This window comes from Melanostigma gelatinosum, assembly GCF_949748355.1.
Source record: "Melanostigma gelatinosum genome assembly, chromosome: 17".
Taxonomy (NCBI): Eukaryota; Metazoa; Chordata; class Actinopteri; order Perciformes; family Zoarcidae; genus Melanostigma; species Melanostigma gelatinosum.
The window spans coordinates 8,488,985-8,515,276 of NC_136650.1; the positions used below are offsets into that span (position 1 = coordinate 8,488,985).

Genomic DNA, 26,292 nt, shown 5'->3' on the forward strand with positions numbered 1-26,292 from the left:
AGAGTGAAACAGATAAGAGAAACAGGTGAGCGACCGTGGGAGAAACAAGGCAAACGGAGTGAGAATCTACACCGGGATCAAACGCTCTGTTCAGCAACAGTACAGCGCGCACCGAGCTGCCCTGCACCTGGTGGCTTAGAAAGGACCTGACAGGCCCTCCTGTCATCGCGTTCGCATTACGGGCCTGGCAGCTCGCGACACGGCCGCTCCGTGACGACACAGGCAAACCTGTCTGCGGCAGAGGTGACCAACGGGACCTTTCATCACGCCGTGCCGGAGATGACACCCACCGGGAGGATTGTTGATGGTTTAAGCCCCGCTCCCCAGATGTTTGGAGGCGCTTGGACCTTGGTAATATTGCAGCATGCACAGGACAGGGGAGAAAGACGTGGTGTCGGGATCGACAAGGTAGTGAGTGACGGCAGTAAAACAAGCCGGAGTGAACTTGTGACGAGCGAGTGTTCCAGTTGAAAGAAATAATTAGGGCGTTGATGAGCATGATAATTTGTCGATTAATTTACATTTTCTGCCACATTTGAGGGAATTCTTTTGTAATTACACTGTGTGGGAGGGACGTGGCACGAACAAAACGCAAATAAACAGAAACTTAAAATGTGTGCTCGAGGGCCTACAATGGGACCAAACTTTTCAGAGTCAGCCCAGGAGAATGTTGCCGGGGTGGGAGAGTGAGAGAGACGCTGCAGAAGAAAAACAACAAAAGCTCTTCCAAACCTCTCTGAGAGATAATTAGCAATCGGAGAGATTTGCAGAATCTGACACGGAACGCGCTGACGTTACCCCCCCGTGACTGCATCCCCAGTTCCCACAGCGTGCGAGCTGGCCAATTTATTTAAGAGCGCGGCCCAAGATCAACAGCCTCATACTGCCCCGCCCGCCCTGTGATCACACTCACCCCTCCGTAGCCCCGACACACACACACACACACACACGCACACACACACGCACACACACACACACACACACACACACACACACACACACACACACCCTTAAAACCGCTCTGCTACGACCCAGGAAAACACGCAGAAATACCCACAGACACATCATGCTAACTGCTGCCAGCCTAAAACCCTTTCTTAGACCTCTCGCCATACAGCGTCATCACTGGCACAGCCCAGAATAAACTAGGCCACCGGCTGTTCTTACTAGCATGCTGATGCTGCGTCTTTGGGAAACGGGCTCCAAGTACAACACATTTCACACTGGCTGCAGTATGTGTCGTAGGAGGCCGCTTAAAAAAACCCCCAAAAAGTTGCCTTATGAACCAATTTGCTGCCCTTTAATGGTCCAAAATCGTGGGAAAAACACATAAAGAGCTTTTGGTCAGAGGTCAACAACTGCGCTAACAAGGTGCTCTTCGGGAACACCTAATTGTATTTTATGCGCGTTGCTGTAGAAACTGGTAAACACGTTAACGAGGGGCGACCGCAGACATGCAGTACGCACATGCATGTGTGCCAGATAATAACTCACGGACACGCACACAAAGTGCTCGACGGTTCAGCGAGAGGAAGATGCCTCGCGTGATCACGGCCTCGGCTCAACCGCACTCCAGACTGCGCGTTTGGCTCTGAAGAGACAGTCAGTGGCTTTCTGCCCATCAATAGACCCCATAAGCACCCATTAAAATGAACCAATGAGTGCATGCAGATGTACTTCTGTCAGACACAGAGCAATTACAATAGCCTTTTAAATTGAGGCTTGTTTCACTTTTGAGTGCAGCGTTGCATAAGTAATCGTTGCTGTTACGGCATGTGGGGGGAAATCAGCCCTTTGATCAGCAGAATGACAGCCAGCGCGGCGAGTCCACCAGATCTCACCGTTCCTTTTCTTCATGGTATCTGCAGGTGTGTGCTCCGGCTGGCCCCGCCAGGCCAGCTGAATAATATATCTTCATCCGTGAATGCAAATCAGCACGGGCATTAAAACGCATCAGCGTCTGCATGTTGTGCAATCATTCCGCTGCTCGGAATCGGATTGCACATCTGTTTGGCCTGAATGGTGAAATCAATGCAGCAATGCCCCCCCCCCCCCCCCGAGCTGCAGAAGGAGCAGGGTAAAAGGGTTTTCAGTGAAACAGCCAGCTTTTTCAACCATCGAGACGATTACAAAAGAGGCTTCTCACAAGGGCTCCAAGGGCAAACTGTGCTGGCCTCGCTTTGCTCTCGGTCTGTGCAAAGCCCTGAAGAGGGTCGAACAGAGGCAGCTGTTCGGCCACTTGTACCAAAATGTGTCAGCCTGAAAGGGCTTAAGAGAAAGCAAGCTTTCCACTTCTCAATGACAACTTTGGTTCAAGGTTCCAACAGGTTTCCTGGCTTGAAGTTTCCTGAGCTCAGTGTCTCCAAAAAGTCATTCGGGTGGCTCGCTGTGTTTCACTGCAAGGACGTGTTCTGAGGGAATCGAGAAAAGGAAGAAAGAGGACAGTATTTTATTGGAACTCTGCAGCACTCTGACGCTGCTCGGGGGGGATCTCTAATTGGATCAACAACTGTCTGATTCCCATCAGCCAGCTTGACCTGTCTGCCCAGACTGAGGAGGCTGTGTCTTATGGGAAAGGGAGAGAAAAGAAAAAAAAGAGTGGGAGAGAGAGAGAGACAGAGGCAGATACATGAGGAGGAAGGCGGCACAAGGGACAGTGTTCTAGAAATAGATAAAGATGAAGTAGCCATGATATGAAAAACATAATACAGGTGCACAGGACACACGAGAAGGCACATGGACCAAAACTACAGCGGCATTTATATATGTCGCCATTTTTAGAGTCAAATGGGCAATCTCAGAATGGCCGCCAACTGGGAAGACAGGCGGCAGCAGCTACCGCCCTACGGGGAGGGCTTTTGACGGATCCCAGTCGATAGCTCTCACAACTGCCACGCTGGCCTCGCATCCTTCAGCGCGGAAATAAAGACGGTCCGCCAGCCGTTTTGCTGACAGGGACGGCACACACGGCTCAATGACATGGCCCGGATAAATGGAGAGGGCGCTGAGAGGAGAGCGAGACAAAGAGGGAGATAGATGGAAAGGCGGATACGGTGTCATAGAGAGGCAAAACAAAAAAAAGACATGGTGAGACAGTGACGGAAAGAGACGGAGGAGAGAGGGACTCGGCGATGGCAAAAGTGAGAGGCGCCATCCAGTTTTCCCCCTCACGATCTATATACTATATAGAAGAGTGAGTGAGATAAGTATAGGGAGAAAGGATGTCAACAACGCCTTCGCTTCTCACTCTGCATCTGCTACACATGCGCTACGGCTATTGATCAGCCTTCGCTCAACCTTTCCCATAGAGGGCTCCTGCAGCACGCCAGCCGGTACAAGCCTGAGATGATATTATGGATTACGGGAAAGGATGTGGATGTGGAAGAGCCCTGGATAGGCGGTAGAAGCCTGATCGATGAGCTATTGCGCACTTAACAAGAGTAATGTTATGTAGGGAGTCTCTGACATGCTAATCCATCTCTCACTCTCTCCGTCCGTCTCCCGCGATCGCTCTCTGTCGTGGTTATGTGCTGTTGGCCCATCTCTCTCCCCATTTCTTTCTATCTATCTATCTATCTATCTATCTATCTATCTATCTATCTATCTATCTATCTATCTATCTATCTATCTATCTATCTATCTGTCTATCTATCAATCAATCAATCCATCTATCTCTTCCTGCGCCACTGAGCAGACTCTGATCCAAGACCAGATTCAAACAAATAAAGCTGATGGATGAGATGAGCTCCATGTGTGTCTCGCAAACAGTCCGTCTAAAATGCGGTAGACTAACGACATTCGACTGAGCCCATTTCATGGCGGTGGGAAAGCAAAACACGCTAACATAGCTTTTAGCTAGTCCTGGAATTGGCAGACATCTTCGTGAAACGATCGGACAGAGAAGGTGAAGACCATTCCGCATGAGTGCAGCTGAAATTATTTTAGCAGATGAAAATATGGGTTGCGCCTCAGAGTACAGAATGAATCTGCCCTGACAGTAAATGTGTGAGCAGCAAGTGCAGCGCCAAACAGGCGGTGGGTTTCCAGCTGCCAGCCAACTCCTGTGAGATGAGCTCTGAGCTACGAGAAATTACTTTTCGAGCTTAATCAGCTAATTCCGCTTGTAGTTGCCATGGTGAGAAAACAAACGGCTAAAAAAACGACTGAGCTGTGTGAGTACAAGCTAGCGCATGTGTGTTGGCCAGCTGTAACAAACCCCCATCCATTTATTGAAATAACATTCATACAAACGGACAGTCCTCGCCGCATTGATTCCAAATTGCATAGTTTAGTGTTGCTGGTTCCTGCAGTCAGCTGCAATTTTAAAGTGGCCAGTGGCAGATGTTTCTAATGTTGAACCCACACATGCTGCTCCACAGTGCCAACATCTTCGCTGCGGCAGTAGGTCTCAGTATCAGTGGCGGCTTTACACAGCTGGCCAGGGTGGCAATTACGAGATGCCGCACTGTGGTCGCTTCAGATTTGTAAGAGTATAGTATGAGATTGAAAACACTATTTGCGGAGTGGATTTGAAATAAGATCCCAGCTAAGAAAACAAGTACGATGTGCAACCGCCGACGTGACGTCAATACGTCACAGGCCAGTAGTGAGACTGGCTGTCTGCTTCGGAGACTCATTCTAAAGGTCTTCATCACTGGTCTGCACATTGTATTTGTGGTACGCCTAACTATGGGCAGAGACCCCCTTTCTATGACATAGTGAGTAAAAAAGAATGAGACATTATGCCTCCGTCAACCAGTCAGGTTGCAGTTAACATCCACGTCTGTCCAAGATCACTTCATCATTTTATCCTATTCGACATTTGTCATGAAATTCATCTTCAAGGCCAAATGGATGTTTGTGCCGACGACATTCCCTCAAGGTGTTCTTGAGTTATCTCGTTCACGAGGATGGGGCGGACATGAGGTCACTGTGACCGTGACACTTGACCTCCAGATTCAAATTAGTTCATCCTTGGACATTGTTCCATAATTGAAGACATTCCCTCCAGGCGTTCCTGAGATATCACGAGGATGGATTGTATGCCGGTCGGTGCGGGCGACCCGACAACGCAATGCCTCCGGCCGCGGCTGTCACCAACACGGAAGCAGAAACAAATCTCATCCAAATTCATACTGATGACTTATGCTGCCATTACATTATCAATACAAAAGTAACTGAAGTGTACAAACATGAAATCCAATGAAATGACCAAAAGAAAAGGAAAGAAACTTCTAAAAGTAAAGAGACTTCTAAAGGTAAAGAGACTTCTAAAAGTAAAGAGACTTCTAAAGGTAAAGAGACTTCTAAAGGTAACGAGACTTCTAAAGGTAAAGAGACTTCTAAAGGTAAAGAGACTTCTAAAGGTAAAGAGACTTTTAAAAGTAAAGAGACTTTTAAAAGTAAAGAGACTTTTAAAAGTAAAGAGACTTCTAAAAGTAAAGAGACTTTTAAAAGTAAAGAGACTTCTAAAGGTAAAGAGACTTATAAAAGTAAAGAGACTTCCCCCAGACAGTAACAAGAAATAAGTGGTTCTCTTTGGCCTTGGCCTAAAACTGTCCGTGGTCGGGCCGTGGAGCTCTCTGTCCATGACAAACCGTTTTTGGCTGTGGCAGACGGACTAAAGAGCAGCTGCTGGTGTGCTTTGCCTGTGGGGGTTGACGCATGCTTCCACTGTCTGTGTCGCTGCCTGTGTGGGCAGACAGCGCAGCCATCTCCGTCCCTGTTAGCAGAGTATTATAACACTGCCAACGCCTCCAGTGACCCGTGAAACCTCCCATCTACAGAGATGAATCATACAGATGGGGGCTTTGTAATTCAACAGAACTGCTCGTCCACCAGACCTACGGCAAATATCTCTCGCTATATACAGTATGACACTTAAATCGGTTTTGCGCTCTCCGAGTATACCTCAGAAAACGCGATGAAGTCTATGTTCTATAAGCGTGGGTTTCGTATTATTATCGCAGAGGTTTCATTATTTACGTCAATCACTCTTACTCAGCTTCACACAGCTTCGACATTATGCTGCAGCGAAAATAATTTAGGTTTATTTGTCAAGAACAGATTTGGCTGATGGTGTTCTCCAGCACTGCACTGCTTTACATTCATAGAGTTACACAAACTCACACTCAGAGTGCATTACAAGCAGCCCTCTGTTGTTATCCAGTTTGTCTTCGGCGTCTCATGCTGGCGTTGCTAAACGATACCTTGCCTCTCATACAATTTCCCAGATGGTCCCGGGATTCTAAAGTACGATTTCTTTCTGGTTTAAGTAGGGTTATGTAACCTTTGGGCTACCGTCGACGGCAAATTGATAACGACGTTTGAACAGAGGCGGAAAATATGCTTCGAGCCGCAAGCACAAGAAAGCCTCATCAGTTAGCATGATGAGGCCCAAAAAGAAAAGGCTGTGTGTTTGTTAACTAGGTTTCCACCGGAGGGGCTTCCAGTAACAACGGTATGGACAGGAAAGAAAATGAAATTACAGCACAATAAATTAATTATCAATATAGAGCCCTCGATACTGTATCTGAGGGGGATCAATACGTCACAGCTGCGATGTGGGCCGACGGTGGAGGGCAGGCCTATAGCCGAGGGACCAGCCGGATCAATAATGTCACTGGGGGTGATTGACGATCAATGCTGCCAGTGACGTTGATTTATGATCAATGAAAGCAGGGCACCGGACTAATAAGGGGAGAAGGGGCAGGGGGGCGATGCGAGGAGAGGGGGGCGGGGGGGGGGGGTTCCACAGCCTCCCTTTCCTGTAACTGATTGGGGATCGATGAAGAGTGGCACCGTGGCTGATTAGGGATCAGGTGAATCTGTGGCGGAGGAAGGCAGCTTTGCGTGAGAGGATTTGGTTGGCTGCGTGGAGACCAGCCTGTCTGACCCGAGCGGAGCTGCAGAGACTGTAATTAAAGCCGCGCTGAAAGGAGCTTTCCACTGGTTGATAGAAGCTGCAGGTGCAGCTCTCTTTGCTCTTTCGCTGTCAAAAGAGTGCACGCGCACACACACACACACACACACACACACACACACACACACACACACACTCGCAACCAAAGACAGCACAAGAAGGGCTGCACCATGTTTCTGCCATTCTCCCCCATAAAAGTCAAATCTGTTACTCGACGTCCTCCGTCTCTTTGGCCTTGTTTTCTCAGAGTCTTTAGCTATTTTAAGACACTAGCGTTGCTTTATGGGGGTTCTTGCTGCTATAACCCAACGTGTCATTGTTGGAAAATGATGTGTTACAAGTGTAACTGTCAACAGAGTTTAGTAATGTCATTAGTGTTACTGAACTAACAGATGCTATGTTGTCACTTGTGTTGTCACAGTGTGGAAACTTACTTATTTTAACCCAAAACATGATCTTCTATTAGCCACGTATTGTTGCTGAAACCAAATCATAATTCAGAATGCGTTTCAAAATCGAAATCGCGGTGAGCGGTTAAAACACTATAACGTTATACATGTGTAGAAATTAGGGGTGTCACGGATCACAAACCTCACGGTTCGGTTCGGATCACGGTTCAGGAGTCACGGTTCGGATCATTTTTCGGATCAACAAAGAAACGGGGAGGAAACAAATATAACTTTGCTTTCCATTTATTCATTAAAGAACTTCAAGAACACTTAAAGCAAAGAACTTTGGGCGATAGTCTTACATGAAAACAAAAATATTGAAGATGTCCAATTTGAAACAAAATGAAATAAATAAATAAAAATAAAACATTCAAGAATTCTGTTAAGTTTAAGTGCAACATGAGTTATGTTGATATCCTCGTCCTTTGATCAATACTGAAAGAAAGAAACAGCCAGTGAGCTAGCTTCCACCGTTTACACTGAACTGAACTGCTCGGCAACAACTTGGGTCTATGTTTACTTCCTGTCCGGTTATGCCATTCAAATACACAATAATGTTTACCATTACTGTGACATTATTTTCAAAAAGATGAGAATATCTCCATTGTCTGGGGAGAGGGTCGACCTTTCTGTGGTGACTGGAATATTATTGGGCCCATCTAGCTTCACTCTGATACTTCTGTCAGCACCTGAACCAGGTGTGTGTCTGTGTGACTCTCGCAGAGGGGGCGTGTCTACAGCACCTGCCCAGGTGTGTGTCTGTGTGACTCTCGCAGAGGGGGCGTGTCTACAGCACCTGCCCAGGTGTGTGTCTGTGTGACTCTCACAGAGGGGGCGTGTCTACAGCACCGGACTAAGAATCACTCCGCCGTGGTGAAAGCGGTGTCTGCAGTCTTTTCCTTCTCATAGAGGTCTGGAACAGCTTCACACTGAAGTGGGTGCGTGAGTGGATTTCGTAGCGTGGCTCAAGCATTTTAACCAGATTTAGAAATCCTTTGTTTTCTACACCGGAGTGTCCCCGTCGCTGACAGACGGGATAGTGTCTCTTCATATGTGTGGACATGCCGATGTTTTGCCGTTGTCGTGTGTCTGTCTCTTTAAATAGCGCCTACATACCGTAACGCTTTGTCCACCACCCTCATCCGTCATTATACGTTACAGGGAAGACAAAATGTTCCCAAACTTGCGATTTAAATGACGCCGCGGCTTCTGACGTTCCTCCGCTCGCCATGACTTCACCGTTAAATGCTTCTAAGCTGCTCCGTTCACGTGAACACACTACTGCTTTATATCTGTTCACTGACACTCTGCATTGATATTCGGGGACTTGTTACTTGAAAAGGAACAGCAGCAGTAGAACTTTATTACACACGATTACACTGTAGAAAAAAAAGAGGGAAAAAAATACTCCGTGATCCGTGACACCACGAGTAGAAATACTGACATGAAGCGTACAAACAGGTGTAAACGCATAACAGTACTGTACGTGTATTAGCCAAGTTTTAGTGAGACGTCATTTGTCTTTTCTGAATGACATGTGACCAAAATGCCTGTAGAATATTAAACATAATGTCTATAGTCCTCCTACAACAGGAGCAGGCACAGATGTGTTATGAACTGGGTAATTTCAGATGAGCCGTGTAGCCGTCTTCATAAAGGACTCAAAGGCCTTAGTTAGGTTCAAAGTGAGATGGCTAATCCACTCATCTGCTCCTTCGTCTGACAGACCCCTGTACTTATGAACTTCAAACAGTGCTTCAGACATTCCCAGGGCTCATAACTCATTCATTTCTTCGGTATTCTCTTTCTTCTCGAGCAGCGTTGACAGTAATCTTTCGCCCCCAAAAAGTTGCTGACAACAGAAGTGGCATCTTTTTTATGGGCACACTGAATATATCAACAGCTTTCAAAGGAAATTGTTATATTTCCTGGCTGATCTCCTGAAATGTATAAATTGCTTTAGATTCTAAAGCTCAGGTAATTAAGTGAATTCAAAAAATACAAAGCTGACAATATTATACACGTGTCTGCCGTGTATAATGTCTAGTGATTCTGTCGTGAGTCATCGCTATTAGAGCGTTTTCTCTACCTCCGACAAATTTTGTTAAGAACCGGTCAATGGGGTGTAAACTGTTGACGCACCAAAATAATCAGTTCAAACATAATTCGAGCTTTAAATCCTTGAAACAAAACAATCTCTGACCAAAACCTGACCGCACTTCCTTCCTGTGTCAGTTACAGTTTTCTTCTCATTCTTTGAAAGAAAAAAAACAGCTCCTCATCAACGCTGCATAAAGGGCAGCAGTACAGCCTGAGTGGGTCGGCCTGGACCGTATTTTAGTACAAACACTGTTATACTGATGATATTCATCAGCACTTATTGATTCCACTACAAAAGAAACCACACACACACACACACACCAATGCTTTCACTGTAACAATGCACTGCTGCAGAGGCGAGCGCACCGCCACGCGGGCCCTCATCTGTCACCGACTGCAAGCAGCCCGCCAGCCGCCACGATGTGCAGCTTAATTGGGGGAGCTGATGAGGTCTGATGAGGCCGGTACTTATTGAATTCCCCGGCCTGTTATTGAGATCATGCCGGGGAGGGAGCGGCCTCCGTCATCTCTCCCATTCCCATCCATTCACTGTCCCAGCAGGGGGGCTGCCGGCTGATCCACTCTTGTTTGTAACGGCTGTGTGAACTGAGGGGATTTTGGTACACTCTCTCCCCTCGCTAGCACACATCTAACAATCCCCGCTGTTGATTTGACCCCATAATGGGCCCGTTTGACGAGTTAACCAGATCCCGACACCCGTCTCAACCCTCTTTTGCCCGTCTTTCTTTCTCGTATTTTGAGAGCGGCACTGTTGAATAATTACACTCTGCAGCAATATTTTCCTTTTCTCTGCTTTTCCAAAAGCAATTACCAAACTTCAGATACGTGGCTGTACAGTGTTTACTGGTTTACAATGCGTGCGCGAGGAAAAAAAAAAGGAGAGGGGAAAGGTGTGAATGGAGTGTGATGGAGAGAAAGGAAACCAGCGGAGACAAGAGGAAGTTGCGGAACAGATGGCTAAATGGCAGGACAACAAACTTTTAATTCCTGATCTATAAGGCCACAACAACTGACGCGTATCAATATGGCCTTTTGCTTTTCTATATGTCACCAGTAATTCAAGGGGAAGTCATCCCAGTGAGCACTAACCCGGATTTCAACGTTGATTTCTGGTTGAAAAAGCGTTTATATGGGGTCTGAACGTCTAAGACGTATTTTAACTAGATCAGGACGGCGATACTGACGAGGGGGGCCATTAAGGCAGCAACATTTAAAAGCTTACATGGAGAAGGTAAAACGGCGAGTTCACCAGCGGTACAACGAATCAATATCAGCCCGACTTACAAATCTGCTGTATAATCCTTGATCTCCAAGGCCATTCGCTTTGCAGCCTGAAATTGGATACACCCCGACTGCATCCCCCCCCCCACGCTCACCCCTCGCTGTGCCGATGCCCGCTGCTCGCTCGCTCGCCGCAAATGAGACATGCTGAAAAATTGATCTGGATGCATCTGTGGCGAGATTACGTCTCGGGGCTAAAAGGGAGATATGACTAGCTCAAGGTAATTCATAAATCTGTGTGTCTATGTGTAAGAGGATCCAGACAGGCGCTGGTGAATGGGGAAACTTAGTGGCGGTATTATCATAACTACATCACTGCTATCTGGCAGAGTGCTGCACAAAAAGGCCATTAAGGCACCACTTCTATAAATGCTGGTGAAGGCCACACATTAAAAAAAAAAAAAAAAAAAAAAAAGCACGAGTATATGCTTCTATATGGCACGTACTGCAGGTATGATTAACAAGGGCGTCAGAGAAATAAATCATCTTTGTGTATTTCGCCTGGGAGCTACGAGGCCTTTTGCAGTATAATACCATTTCTTTGATGAATGATTTGAGTGGAATATAATATAATAATAGAGCAGAACTACATTGTTCAACCACATGTGGAAAATAGTCTTTTGCGTGTTTTGGGCTGTTCACCACAAATCCTTTATGTGTAATTGACTGCTGAAGGTTCTGTACCTTCAAAAATCGACTGAATTTATGTTTTGCATTTTTTTGTAAATCACATAATCGGCGTATTGCAGTTGCAAACACTAATGATCTATTCATGAATGTGTTTATTCAGTTGATATTCATGCATGAGAGCGGTTCACCCTTTAAAACATTTAGTTCACATTAAAGGTTGAATTGGTGAAAACGCCAGCGTTCGACGACAATAACCAACCAGTCAAGTTGCAGTTTACATTCCTGTCCGTTGAAAATGACGACACTTTATCCAATTAGACATGTGTGAAATTGTCGTGATTAACATAAGAATTATTGGCCAAAAACGTATTTGATGAGGTTGCAGTGTTTGATATTCTTCACCTTGTAGGAAACCGAGTTTCTTTGTGAAGGGATTCTTGTCCAACGACTTCTCTATATTCAACAGCATATTTGAGAGTCGGCTTTTACTCACATTTTGACAGTATTTTCAAATGTTTTCGGAGTCCTAAAATGTTTTGTTCCTCGACCATCCTTCTGCCTTCTGGCAGGTGAAACAAAACAAACAACAACATTCTACCTCGACTTCTACCCCGTGTAGCAAGCAAGGCGTGAAAAGTGAGCCTTCTAGACGGGGTATATCTTTAGGCGCCTCTCAGCTGCAAGTGTGGGCTGCCTGTTTTTGTTTTGTTTTTGATTTCATTCCCACGGCGGTATGTATTGTTCGAGTGGCAGTTGTTGGACTCTCTGAGGCCTTTAAGCACTCTGTTTCCCCCCTATTACTCGTGCCCTGTGGGGGGACAGACAGTTGTAGCGAGATGCGGCGCAGCGCACCGGGGGTGGTCCCCAGATACCACCGATTCATACTTTCCACCTGACGCGCAGGCAGGATGGAGCGAACAGAGAGCTGGCAATTACCAGACTTCTCGCTATATATACTGCAATCCTGGCCAGCTCTGCTCTGCTGTACTCCACTCTGAAGGCTGTCTCAGGGCCAAGCTGGAGGTAATGAAAGCAACACACTCCTAATGGACTATTGATGTGTGTGTGTGTGTGCACGTGTGTATGGCGGGAAGGAGTGAGAGAGGCTCAAAGAACAAAAGGTAGGACTAAGACTAAACAGAGACGAAGAAATCATTCTGTTGGCGTGTCGGAGTGCTTTCCTTTTTCTGCGTCGTCTGTGTTTTCGTGCGACTGCAGAAAGTGTGCATCCGTGTCTGCGAGCTACTGTAAATCATCTACATAAGCTGAGCAAAAGCAGCAGAAGAAAACAAAAAAAAAACTCACAGGCGTGATCCAATAACCACGGTGAGCTGTGCTGCCAGCCGAGGGAACGGAGACAGACGGAGAGACAGTGTGTCTGAGACATGAGGTCACCCCGAAAACGAGGTGTGTTTCCATCGTCCTTCAGCTCAAACACCAGCAGGCAGCTCTCATACAAACACGCTCATATATACAAAAACATAAATAGCTCTAGGTGACAAAAAAAAGGAAAAAATTGGCAACCATGACACCGTCGCGGTGAGATTCATCAACTGGAACGTGTCCCCCACCGACTGATCGTCCATTGGCAGAGCACGTAGGCGTGTGCACATTTTCTGTTGTTGTGCGTCTCTGTGTGTGTCCCCTACCCCGCTGGCAGGCGGTCGGATGAATGAATGGGCGTCGACTCCTGGAGGTCCGGTGGGCGCTCCAGAAATAACTCTGCTGACCACGGTGACCTCTGCTTGTTCCCACACAGCCCGCGTCCTGTTCTAATGGAGGCCCGTGCTGTGTTTCGGGGGGGGGGGGGGGGGGGGTGGCAGCTAGATTTATCTCACTGCCCTCTGTGTCCCGGGGACGCTGACAGTGACGTGGTCGGGTGTAACTGATGCCTGCTTCCCTGACGCAAGCACGCAGAGGATACAATTAGTCTTGAGGTCAATTCCGGTCCGTCAGATGACCCGGCAGAACCTCACTATTTCTCCTCACTTTCAAAATGTATACCTTAAAACGTGCTACAGTGGAAAATACAAAGCGGTGAATGATCTTTCGTCTCTCTTTTTTTTGTTGCAATACTGAAACTGATGAAAGGTGCAGGAGATAGAGAGGAGTGAGCCGCAGAGAGCAAGCCTTCTGGATTGCTTGCATACCACAGAGACCCTGGAGCATGATTATCCTCCTCAGCAAACTTAATCTTCATTCTGCAGGACTGGCCGGCCGGCCAAAAGGCTATGAGCTCAGTGACCTACTCTATCTGCTGAGAGGCTGAATATTGCAGAAATGCATCGCCTCAGGTCCTGCATTAGATTAAGATGACTGATGGTTAAAAACCCGGAATCTAGGGAGTGAAGATAATGTGTGCATCTCAGGACTTCATTCCTTGGAGTGGCGGAGAGCCCGGTTAGCTCTGGGGAGAAGTATAAAAAGAAAAACAAGAGGTTTTTTTTTGCTTATGGCGAGCTAACTGAGCTCGTCAGAATATAATTCACTGGAAAGAAAGGTATGAGAAACGCTCCCAAAGTCCGAAACAACTGCTGTGCAAGACATTCAACCAACAATTGGTCCACAGCTGTGTTTCAGACGTTAGCAGAAATAAAACAATCTGTGACTTTGCTCAATAAAACAGCAGTGTTGTGGTGCTCCACATTGGTCTTGGTCCAGCCCACTTTTTTTGAAGAAGTCTGGGATTTTCATTTGATCTTGTCACGGTCTGAGGACTGTGGATTTTATTTCAAGACCACAATTGACATCCCTACATTGCCTGTGCATTGTCTGATTTATGTCTGAACACATCACACAGTGTGCGACTCGCACTGGTCTGGTCTTGATCTCGTCTCGACACACTCGGGTCTTGATCGTGACTCGGTCTCTGTTTTAGGGGGTCTTGACTGCAGCACCGGAATACGGCAGATGAATGTGTGATTAGCCGTCAAACTCATCGATCAACATGCTAACATTTGCTAATCAGCACCAGGTGACCTGATGGAAATGTTTGGATCATAAATGTTTGTAAAAAAAAGAATCGTGACCTTCCATTCAATGGCCAAACCGATAGAAAAAGTCAATGGGTGGGGATAGTGAATATTTGTATAAACTGTAACTGTGATCCAACAAATAGTTGCTGACAAATTGTAGCCAAAAAGCCATGTAGCTAACACTGCTAAAACCAGCACTGAGGCAACACTTGAGAGTGCATTTTTAATTACTGGGTGTATTACAAATGTCTGCACACATTACATTCATGAGCATTTTTGGAACAAGGCCCAATAGGATTTCTAAGCCAACCGTGCTCCACTTCCACGGGAAAATAAAAACACTCTGTTGTAACTGTCTGCTGTCTGCTGTCACGCTGCGAGTGAATCCACAGCACAGAAGAAATAAGAACACATCAATGACACGGCTGAACGCGTATCAAACAAAAGAGAGGAGAGGAAGAATGTTCTCCATGAATAAAAGCGGCCTCAGGTGCTCATTTTGCTGCCACTAATATTGTGTGCACTCAGCTGAATCCAGTTACATAGATGAGCATCAGGGAGGGGCAGAACAGGAATATGCGCGATGCCGACACGCAGGATGGCGAGCGGAGAGGAAGGGAGGGGAGAGTGAGCGATGAAAGACAGCGGCGGCAGGGAAAGATAAGCGAGGGAGGGACGGCTGAGAGAGAGAGAGAGAGAGAGCGTTAAAGCAAGGACAACAAAAAGTGCCAGGAGAGATGGGAGCAGGGTGAGGAGGCAGAAAGATAGAAAGAGGGATCAACGCGGTGGACAGCTGGACCGGGGGTCACGGGGGTCAAGCTCAGGAAGCGGTCGCACGCGGCCCAATGTCATCCTTTCATCTCTGCAGATGCAGCAGCCGAAACTTTACTCAAATTTAACCTTCCAAAAGCACTGGCTGTTCCAACTTTCACTCCTCTGCTTCCCTGCGCCACCCATCAGTTTCTTCCCCCCCCCTCTGCCCTTTTCCATCTGTTCTCTTTTATCTCCCCCTCTTATTCCTGTCACATTTCCTCAGCTCCTAATCTGTTTCTTCCCATCGCCCTCCCGCTATATGTCTCTCTATTACCCTCCCTCGTTATGCGTCTTCTCCTCGTGGTGTCTCGCCTACATTCGGTCTCGCTCCACATTAGATGTGGTTGAGTGGAGAGCAAAGTCAATTGTTCCTGCCGAAACCCCTCCAGGAGCCGGGGCTCCTCTCCTCTGCCTAAACAAACGTTGAAGCCAATCAAAGGGCTGATATTATTTTCTGTGGAAGGTGAGCGCTTTATATTTCGGTGGCGGATCCACTCACACCGTGGCTCCTCTCCCCGTCTCCTCCTCGCTGCGCTAACCGCCGGCTCCGCTCATGATTGATACAGTTCAGCGGCAACACAAACAAAGCGTGACAAATTCAGATTATTGTCTGTGGGCGAGATAAGGTTATAATGAGAAAGTGCATCGGGGGAAATTGATCCTTTTTCAGGAAGCTGTCTGATTTACTGGGGATGGCAATAATAACTTCCTGTGTGTGCGGCCTGTAATGGGAGGTGGGTGAAGTCAGGGGTAGAGTGTGTGTGTGTGTGTGTGTGTGTGTGGGGGGGGGGGGGGGGGGGGGTAGGTTCACGCCAAGACGACAGATTTCATTACGATGCAATATCCTGAGGAGCGCATTTCAGAGGGAGGACGGGTGGCTAATTATTATCCGTAGCACTGCATATCGAAAAGCTGTCCGATTGTCATTGTGTATCACAGACAGAGACAGAAATATGAATGGTTCACACCGGGTGACAGCGGCGGTAAGTGAATCATCAATACATAACGGATCTGACCTTTTGTTTCTGTCAAAAAAAAAAGAGGACGGCAAACAGTACATGTAAACAATTCACAGATCAGCACCCACGCATGGCACACGGATGCATCATGGGAACAATGTGCCTTGGCATGCTGGCGGAGGCAGCCATGTCAGACGAGCTGACAGCCAAGCCACCAACCTACTTGGCTAAATCTACACGCCATAGGGGAGAGAAATGGGCCTGCTGACAGGCCAGTTATTAGCTAGGGGAATGTGGGAGGGATTGCAGAAATTAACATGGATTACTCGAGTATGACTGACAGTTTCAGAAGGGCTTTTTGTGACTTACCAAGTGAATTGGGACTCGCCTTAATTCAGCGAGGGACGTTTTAATACCGTGGGCTGTCTGCTGTCTCGGCGCCGTTGCCTTAGTGAGGACGCCAACAGGGGTGGGAATCGTTTTCTGCAACAGCACCCCCGCCCTCGGTGGCACGGGCCCTTGTGTTCGGTAAATAATGACGGGATGTGTCGGCGGGCCAGCACTATCTTCTGGTCTGTGCTGTTTTGTTTAAAAGGGGAGGGCTGGGGGTGGGGGGTGCTTGCTAAAAAGTAACCCATGTGAACTGTGCTTGGCATAAGCCTGACAGTTCTACAAAGCCCGGGCGTCCTCCGGATCGCTCACAGATAGGGGAAGTACATTTAGAAATCACATTCATAAGGACTTCATGAAGCATATGGCTTTGACTGTGGGCCTTAAAAAAACGTTCTATGTGAACATTAGAATAGAGTCCACGCTGAAAGACAGCGTGTGAGTGAGAAGAGACAGACACTGTGGTTTGAAAATAAATTGTGAAAACAGATAAAGTTCGAGGGAGAAATGCCAGAGTATTGTAAAAAAAAAACAGAGAAGCAGGAAGGCTTGTAGATATTGCATGTTTCCGTTTGGTTCCATGTCCCAGGGCCACTGTGGCTGCTTCCTGATGTGGTTTCCATTATTTATCCAGCATCTATTGGACCATATTGGAGGCCACTCACAGGTCTGCTGCCAATATGGCAGCACAACGGAAGGGAAAAGGAAGAAGCTGCAGTGTTACTGCACATTCAGTCTGGACCCAATCTCCATTTGCACAGTCAGACATTCATGCTGGAGTGATTCAAGTCTGGTGCTGTCATTTGGCAACGCTCACCGCTACCTGTGTCCAGCCCTTCTGAAGACACACCTTCTCGTTTATTCAGCTGTTGTTTGGTCGCTGACAACGACATGAAGTCGAACAGCGCGAAGAGCGGCAATCGGCCCGAGCAGCTCAGAACATGCATCAGGTGTTATCAATTTCCTCTCTGCCACGGCTCACTCACAATACGGGACGCACATGAGATTACTCACCTGCCAAAAGCAAACAATGGCTAATGTATCTCTGGTTCAAATTACATTTGCCATAGGGTGTCATCTCTAAGCTGTTTAATGCATTGTGGGACGAAGGGCTTTAATCAGCGAGGCTCAGTGGAGCCAGCGGATGAAATCACTTTTTATCTGCGCTTCCTTTGACTTTCCCAGTGCTCAGGGTTGCAGTGTAAATCATAATGCGTCCCTGTTGGGCTCACTTCAGTATGGTTTATTGCTGTAGTCACATTTCATAAATTCTATTTATTCTGTATTGAGTAAATCCACATGCACTGAAAAACAAGGATAACTCTTACATTCTCACCTCCAACGGCAAAGTGGATCCTTTCTCAGAAAAGAGTTTATTGTGTCTGCAGTATGTGTGTACTTATGTACTTTTAGACACGTGTACTGTGGTTATGAGCGTGTTAATTGATGCATGCAGTATATGCAGTCTATGTCCACAGGTGAAAATACACCCGCCTGTGTGCACTTTCTCCACAGGGAGTACGTGGATGACTTTGTGTCTGCGTGCGGGCGTATGCGGGCTCACGGCCGGCCACAGCGCCGAGGAGAGAGCGGCTGCCGCATTGCACAGAATAGCTAAACAGCTGTAGTGCTCCATCAGGGCTATCGATCATGTCCCTCTCTCCAAATCACAACCAGACGTGGGCAGAGCAGAGAGGCTGGGGCAGGCCTCTGTGACTACGCACCTCTCATATCAACCAGGCATTCGTCGAAAAACCTGGCCTGGGTAGCTGATTAGATGCACTTGTTTCTGTAGAACTCGCTGGAATACAAGTATTCAATTAAAGTGCCTGGCAAGCACTGCCTTCTTTCTTTCTTTCTTTTTAAAAATGGTGTGTGTTATTGCTTGTTAAGAATATGACTGTCCATAATGTTGAATGCACTAATTCCTTATTGTGTTGATACAGCACTTCTGAGTGTAACACAAATCAAAAGTGCATTGAAACATATATTGTGTCCAAACAACACATGTAACCGCCATGAAATTAGACATGGTTTCATTCAAACTTAACAGTAATAATAGGTTAAGCTGTTAAAGTATCATCAGCCACCATCTGCTATCATCCCCCCACACTGTAAATCAACTCAACGCCTCATGTAATCACAAGGAAGTTGGATGCTGTTACATTCAAATTTAAACAAGAAGTGTATGGGCGCTGTCCGTGGCGCCATTAGCTGCCATCTGCTAGCATCTCTGCAATCCTGCGTTCTGTACGTATCTCCTTCCTGTGCCGTGTCTCACTACTACAGTTCATCTGCGACTCAATGTTGACTTCCTGCCAGTGTGGTGACTCTGTTTCCATTCCAAGAGGGCAGCTATAACAAGACCAACCCCCATCTCTCTCTCTCTCTCACACACACACACACACACACACGTCTTGACACAGTGTGATTGAGTAGCTAAGCTGGAAATGCAGAGGCTTGGCAGATACGGGCTTGAGAGGATTGGTGAGCAAGCACGGTGCATCAAGAAGGGTGTGTGCATGTGTGCATGCATGCATGGTAAGAATGTTGCAGTGTGTGTTTGTGTGTGTGTGTATTTGTGCTACCACAGTAACTTTGTGGACGATGTTTCAAAAGCTAAACGGAGGGAAAAAAGGGGATCTCATTAGCATTATATGGATGTTGACATTCCATTCAGGTCAAAGTTAGTGGTGCATGACAATTTCTGGGCTTATGTGGTTTGTGTGTGTGTGTGTGTGTGCATGTGTCAATGCTCACAGAGTGTAGTAGTCATGGCTGTCACACAAGTATACACATGCACGCTCCTGCTGCTGTGTGTGGCGAGGGTCCCCCGAGGGGCGGGGCGGGGCGGGGCGGGGGGGGGGGGGGGGTGCCGCTGAACTGTCAAAGCAGGATGGATAAAGAAGCTGCCCTGCAAAGCAAGGGGCTCTGGGGAAATACCACCAACATGACACGCGCACACACACACACAGCGCGTGTGTGTTCCAGCTTTAAAATGCATAAATTGAAATGTGCACGCATGAATCAGAAAACAGACAAAAATGTAGTCGTGAGACCACATGACGTGCACACTTGTATTCACTCACACAAATACATATTTATAAAGGACTACTCGATGCCTGTGTGAGAAACAGAACCAGTCGCGGGCTCCTCCGCAGAGGAACATCTGAGTTTGATCACGGAGGAATGTCCAGAGATCTCCATTTCGCCGACATCAACGCAACATGGACAGTGTCAGAAGGAGACACTTCCCACCCTCTTCTATGTTAAAAACTTTGGGGAAAGTATCAGAGGAATGACAGAATGGTCCTTTCTCCTTCAGTATTCATGAAGAGAATATCTGAATCTGAAGCGTACCGATACATGTGACTTAGGGTTCGGTTCCAGAATCGAAAAGATGCAAGGATGACGCATTGTTGAAGTATTCCACAAGCAAAAAAACTCAATGGGTCCAAACATTGTGCACAAAAGTCATGTGGTTGAAATGTGGTTCCACTATTGGTCATACAGTTGGCTCCTCATACGTCTTCATGCACAACTCAACCGTCGCCTTGAATAAACTACTACTTCCCCGGTCGCCAAAACAGGAAAAGCAAGACTGGTGTGCATGTGCCCTGAAGCAATAACTATTATTCATATAATTTGGGTGATATTTTATCGGTTTTGGACATCATTTCTATCAGTAACACCAACATTGGAGTCACACAGTACACACTGTGTACACACAGTCAGGTATCCATGGAGGAATAGCAGAGATTTCATGGACCCTTTAGGAGGGACCAGAGCAGCACCAGACCAGAGCAGACCTTGTGAACTTAACTATTCTTAATTCCACAGACGGATTTCCTCGATCGGGACGGTAAATCTTCATGCTTGGCACAAGCCTGAACAATCCATTAACAATAATAAAGCCTGAGCGGCCGGGAGATAGACTCTTAAAGGGGAAGGTCAGCCTGATATTACAGCTTTAAAGGTTTCCTATTACGGCTCAACTTCAACATAACCACTCACCTTGCCTTTAATGGCTGCTGGCTGTGCAGTTGCTGAGCATATCTGGAGATCCTAAATCCAGTCTCTTTCTGAGATATCACTGAATAGTGGAGGAGTGATTTATGGGTCTGTTTTCAGTCCCGCTGGTTGGAGGTGTGAGTATTGTTCATAAAATTTCCGCGGGGGTGAAGGAGATCTCATCGTCTTTGCCCTGTCCGGCCCCCACGTCCTGCCGGGATGCGTGGGAGGCGGCGCAGCACCTGGGCCCAAAAGTGCTTGGGCGGCATGTTTTTTTTCTTCATCCTGGCCTTTCTTTCTTTCATATCTCTCCTTCCACCTTGCTTTGCCTTTTGCTGACACCTCTTGTCACCCCTAGTCCCTCAGAGACTTGCTCTGTTTCCAGCGTTTCCCATGTCTCCTTTTGTTGGAAACTTTTTGGGACAGTGACGGCACTTTGGACCCCGACTAAAAGACACATCTCCGTGCTAACACAGAGTGTGGCGCACCCGTGTCTAGATTTTGTGATGTTCTTTCTTTCGCCCTCTTTTCCCTGCCTGTTTTCTCCTTGGCCAGCTTGTTCCACTGTCGAGGGTGACTGCAGAGAAGAACGATAAGAAGGAGAGAGGACACGGCAACGGAGAGAGCAGGAGCGGGAGAGGAACGAGGGGAGAGTGCAAGCTCTTAAGTAGATTGCGAAGAACAGCACAGAGGCGTGAGTGTGAATATTAAGAGGGTTTTCTCCTGCCCGAGAAGTTTCAGCCTGCAGCAGCGGCACCAGGGAGGGAAAGAGATGGTGACAGGGAGAGAGGGAGAGAGAGAGGATACCTACAGAACCGTCAGCTATTCAGCCACATAGCCACGACAGCTAGCTTCAGGTGTCAGAAACAACGGTGTACACAATCTATCAAGCTGTCCGGCAGATCCAAAGTGAGAAATTACCATAATTGAATTAGAAAGGCGGTTTCTTACAGCGAAAAAGGGTGATGATTTTCCAAGAAAAAAGGGAAATGGGTGATGCAAGACCAATGTAAAGTGAAAGAGGACGGGAGACTCACCTGGAATGCCTGGCGGGGTTTTCAGGTATTTGCCGTTGAAATGCTGTATCACTACTTCACATTTCTCTGTGGACTCCATCCTGCAACACAAAAAAGTGATACATGGGGTTTCATTTAAAAACACTGGCTATCCATCTGCAGCAAAGGCTGACTGTCCTTCCTTAGAAATAAAAGTGCTTAACCCTGACACGAAACTAAAATGACACAAAGGGAGTGCATGTGGTGAATATAATTCATTTAGTTTGGGTGCAAATGGAGGTTTCTTTGTGGCACCACACACTCTTTAACGGTCACAAACGGATAAGAACACCTTACCTCTCATCGACACCACGATACCGTTTGTAAAAAACGAAATATATCAAGGCGAGTCTCAGTCCACTGAGAGCAGTGCTGCAGTCGTAATCAACTCAACTTTGCTGGATTCCATTTTTGCACCGGAAGCACGAAGTTAAATACTGTTTAACTTATTTAACCACCGATGACACATTTACAACAACAAGGAGTCCCCCGCTAGACTGTGTCCTGCTGGCTGGGTAGCGTCACTCTGTTTATTCTAAAACAAATTAGCGACACTACCCAGAGTCAGTGCTGGGGAACGTCATGAGTCAGAAGTTCATAATGAATGTAGAGAAAGGGACAGGCGACAGGAAACGCAGGGAGGTAGAAAAAGGTATGAAGAAGGGAAATAAGGGAAGAGAGAGAGAGAGCAGGAAGCTGAGCAGGAAGCTGAACCTCATATTGGCGCTGGAGGAAGAGTCAGGGGAGCTCATCCTCTGTGGAACACGAACGTCTGTGTCACGTTTTATTACAGCAGCATTAAAAACACAGCCTTGTGCACGAATTTGCAGCCAGTGTACATATGTTACCGTGCAGATTACTCACAAAGGACTCGTATTAAAATGGGCTTTTAAATGCAGGCTTGAGTGATTGCCATGCCTCTGCTTATGGTAATAGGCTCTTGGAATGTGCAGAATTCATTACTTTCCACATTTTCATTCTTTATTCGCTCTCACCTCCAATAATTCTCATATCTCCCTGTCAGCCTCTCACTTCTCTGTCCTCTGTCTCTCTCATGCTTCTTCGATCTCCACCTTCATCCTTCTTTTTTACCATTGCTTCTCTATCTCTCTCTCCGTCACATCCATCTTACTCCCGACCCGCCTGCACCCCTTCTTTTTGACGTCTCTCTCATTCCTCCTCGTCTTTCACCCTTGGTGTTTTCCTCCATCTTTCACCGTTACCCCCTCCCTCCCTCCCTCCCTCTCTCTCTTTCCCGCTCCATCTCTCTCACTTTGGGTGCCCTCCTTTTCTTCCCGTCCGTTTGCTTCTCTGTGATCCACATCAAGATCTTTCTCTCTTTTCCTCTCCCCACTTCTCTTTTTAGAATATGTCATCTTTCACACTTCCTGGCATCATCCATCTCTCTCTGACCCCCCATCCCCCTCTCCCTATCTGTCTTTTCTTTTCCCTCTGCCCCCCCTTGTGTTTGGGAAGACTGAAAATACAGTAAGCAACCAGTGTGACTCAGCTAATCACAACTGGCCTTCAACACATCACGAGCACTCAGCATCTAGAGATGAGATCAGTGAAAACACTGCCATTCATCTGATTGAAAAGAGTACGTATATAAAGGCTGGGTATGATCTGATTCATTAAGTCGATTTTCATTTCATAAAATAAATTAGACCTCTCAAATGACATGTTTAAAAATCAAGCAGCCGTGAATGGACTGTGCCTTAATACAACTTGTAATTGGATAATTTAACTCAATAATACTTTGATCAAAGGAAAGAAAGTAAAAAGTGTACAAACACGAGGCCACCTTCCTCTGCAGCCGTCAGTGGCTGACAGTACACTTCGTGGTAAGGACACATTTATGCCAGCGCCAAAGGATTCATATTCAGCTCTACTTTATATAAAAAAATATTCTGCTCACACAAAGGAGGTGGAGACCATTTCCTCACAGACGGCCCAAAATATTGTTAATAAAAGAAAAAAAGAGATGAAGCTCGGAAAACCTTCTATGACACCGTATATAATGCATTAGATACATATCTATAATGCATTATAATCCGTTAGAATAAAGTATTGAGTGAGTAAGCCACTCTAATGTTTTTCCCTTTACATTAAGCGAACAATGACCCCTTAGAGTAACTTACAATTACATTATAATGAATTGTAAAAAGATTATAATGTATTATAACTATGGGAATTATCATACGTGATAATCCTTGCAAAAAATGTCAGTGAGTGAGCAGCACCTATGAAGTATTATGATACTTGACCTCAAGTCAAATGCTTTTTGTGTTCTTTATCAGTGTTTGATTGTTATATTCCATGTATTGTACAGTACATCACAACTTGCTGTGTGTGTGTATATTGTATTCTGTTTATGCCATTGACATATTGTTTGATGACAGAATCATGCCAATAAAGCTCCTAATCCGCGTTGACGCGCACACAACACAGTTACACAAACATGCCAATAAGCCTTCCATAAAGCTTTCACTTCAGGAGGCAGCCCAGTGACACAGAGAGGAGCGGCATGGAGCAAAGCCAACCTCTTTATCACTTTTGTTCTCTCTCACTGAAGCCTAACAGCCCCATACACAGCCGCACACTCCACTTGTAATAATGACCGATGTGGCGGTGTACTGCATAATCGAAAAAAAAGAGATTTGCTGTGGTGTTTTTTTTTTTGCTGTCCATCTTTAGAAAGTGTCTGACAATCAGGTTGAACCCATCACCCGTCCTCCGGAGTTTCAAGTGATTCTCTTGACTGGACGCGTTGATGCTTAGCCCTCCCTCGCTATTCTCCGGCGCTCTTCATCGTCCTCCTCACGCGCCCTCTGGCTATTCAGTGCTTGCCTCCTCCTCAACGCCGTCTCTCCTTCACTCTTTCAAGTAGGTATAGGTAGACAGAAAACAGGTGGGTGGACGAGGCGTAAATAAGGCAGACGGGCTGTTAAGGCAGTCGCCGGGAAACAAACGGGTCAGCCCGACTGTCCACCAACCTCCGGGGTAGTCGTTCAGTCAGGTAGGCGGTGGGGCAGGCCGGCTTCTCTCTGTGTGCTGCCGGTTTAATGGCATCAGGTGCTGCTGTCTGCAATGATTAGCGCCGGGGCTGGAGTAATGGGCTCTGATAACAGTAATGGATCGGCCCACAAACACTTAGCTCAGTTTACTCTCTCTAATGCCCCTCATGGCCCAACCCTCAGCAGCTGTCTGTCTGTCTCGCTGTCTGTCTGTTGACACAGCTAACGGCAGCTCCACAATTCATGAAAGTACATTGATTTCTTTTGTGTGAGAATCTCTTTCTGGCTTCTTTTCTTGATCTGTACTTACACAATAAAATCTTCTGTACCTCTCTCTCCTTTATTTGATTTTTTTAAACTCCATATCTAACCAAATGCCACTCGAACACTTCTCACATTTTCCTCCAGACGCCCACACTCGCTCGGTTCACTTTCTATTCCTCAATCTTTCACCGTCTCATACCGCCTTCTCCTTCTCATCACCTTATCTTTCTCTTTATAATAACCTCTATGATTAGTTCTTCTTTACCTGGCCATTGTTTCACACTCCTGTCCCTCTCTCTCGCCTCCCTTTTCCATCATGTCTCGGTTCCCCCACTGAGGGCTGCTTGAACAGGTGGCCTGTGGCAGGTTGCTGCTGTGCTCTGCTTGTTGGTCTGCAGGAGGCTGCCTGCCTGCCTGTGTGTGTGCGTACGTGCGAGAGTCTGCGCGTGTTGGTGTAACATGCACACGTGCACGCACACGCGTTGAGGCCAGTCCGTGCATATGCTCATATTTGTGCATAAATGCCTGTTTGTGTGCGTCTGTGCTCGTCTGCCCTGCTGTAAACATCGGTACTAGAGCAGGGAATAGGAGAGGAGTTCAGCCAGAGCAAGTGATTTAGAGAAATCCCTGCAAGATGGCGGCTCTGTGGCCTCCTCTGGGTAAACAAGGCAGGAATGTGTGGAGAGGAATGAGAGCCTGGTGGCTGCCGCCGAGCACAAGGACAGAGCGATTGATGACTTTGGGGGATTAACAAGCTGAAGTGGAAACTTTTCTAAGTAGAAAAAGTAATAAACCGTACAGTGTTTGGATTGGTGCTGGAAATATAGCAGCCCTGGCTACTCTGGACAAGGGGTTAATTGCAGGTATGTGAGAATGTACAGGCCCAAGCACCCATTGGTACACTAATGGATGTTTGGGCCTGAACATAAGGGTTCCAAATTGGTTCTTCCTAAAGGCTGAGGTTCTACGCAGAACTATTTGCTTCTGAAAACCCCTTCTTGGAAGAAATTGTTCGTCAAGGTTTGTTGAAAGCATGGACGTGAAAAGATCCTCCCCTGGTGGGTTCTAGATGAAACGCTTGCAACGTTAAATGGATCTCTGCAGAACCCCTGGAAGGGTTCTAGATGAAACTATTGGGGTATAAAGTGGTAATTGGAAGAACCGCCTGGATATGCACATAGTAAGTACAGGTGTGTGCCTTCATGCCAGTGCATGTTTACGTATTTGGGTCCATTTGTGTGCACTTCAGTCTGTGCATTTGTGAGTGTTTGCACATGGATCTAATCCATTTGCAACTTATTCATCGTTACTGCTGCAGCCTCCATCGCGTACCAGAAGGGCGGGAAAACAAAACCGCAACAAACATGTCCGGTAAGTATGGAATACGTCCTTTACTTAAAAATCA

General features: G+C 46.7%; 1 protein-coding gene across 2 annotated transcripts in view; it reads right to left on the reverse strand.

Moving 5' to 3' along the window:
- Window positions 1–26,292, reverse strand: part of LOC306791530 (RNA-binding motif, single-stranded-interacting protein 3) — a 176,708-nt gene that overhangs the window by 39,133 nt on the left and 111,283 nt on the right. For both annotated transcript variants that reach the window (XM_079288305.1, XM_079288304.1), the window contains exon 6: window positions 21,589–21,668. In XM_079288305.1, the coding sequence (XP_079144431.1) occupies window positions 21,589–21,668 (80 nt within the window). The remainder of the gene's footprint in view (window positions 1–21,588; window positions 21,669–26,292) is intronic.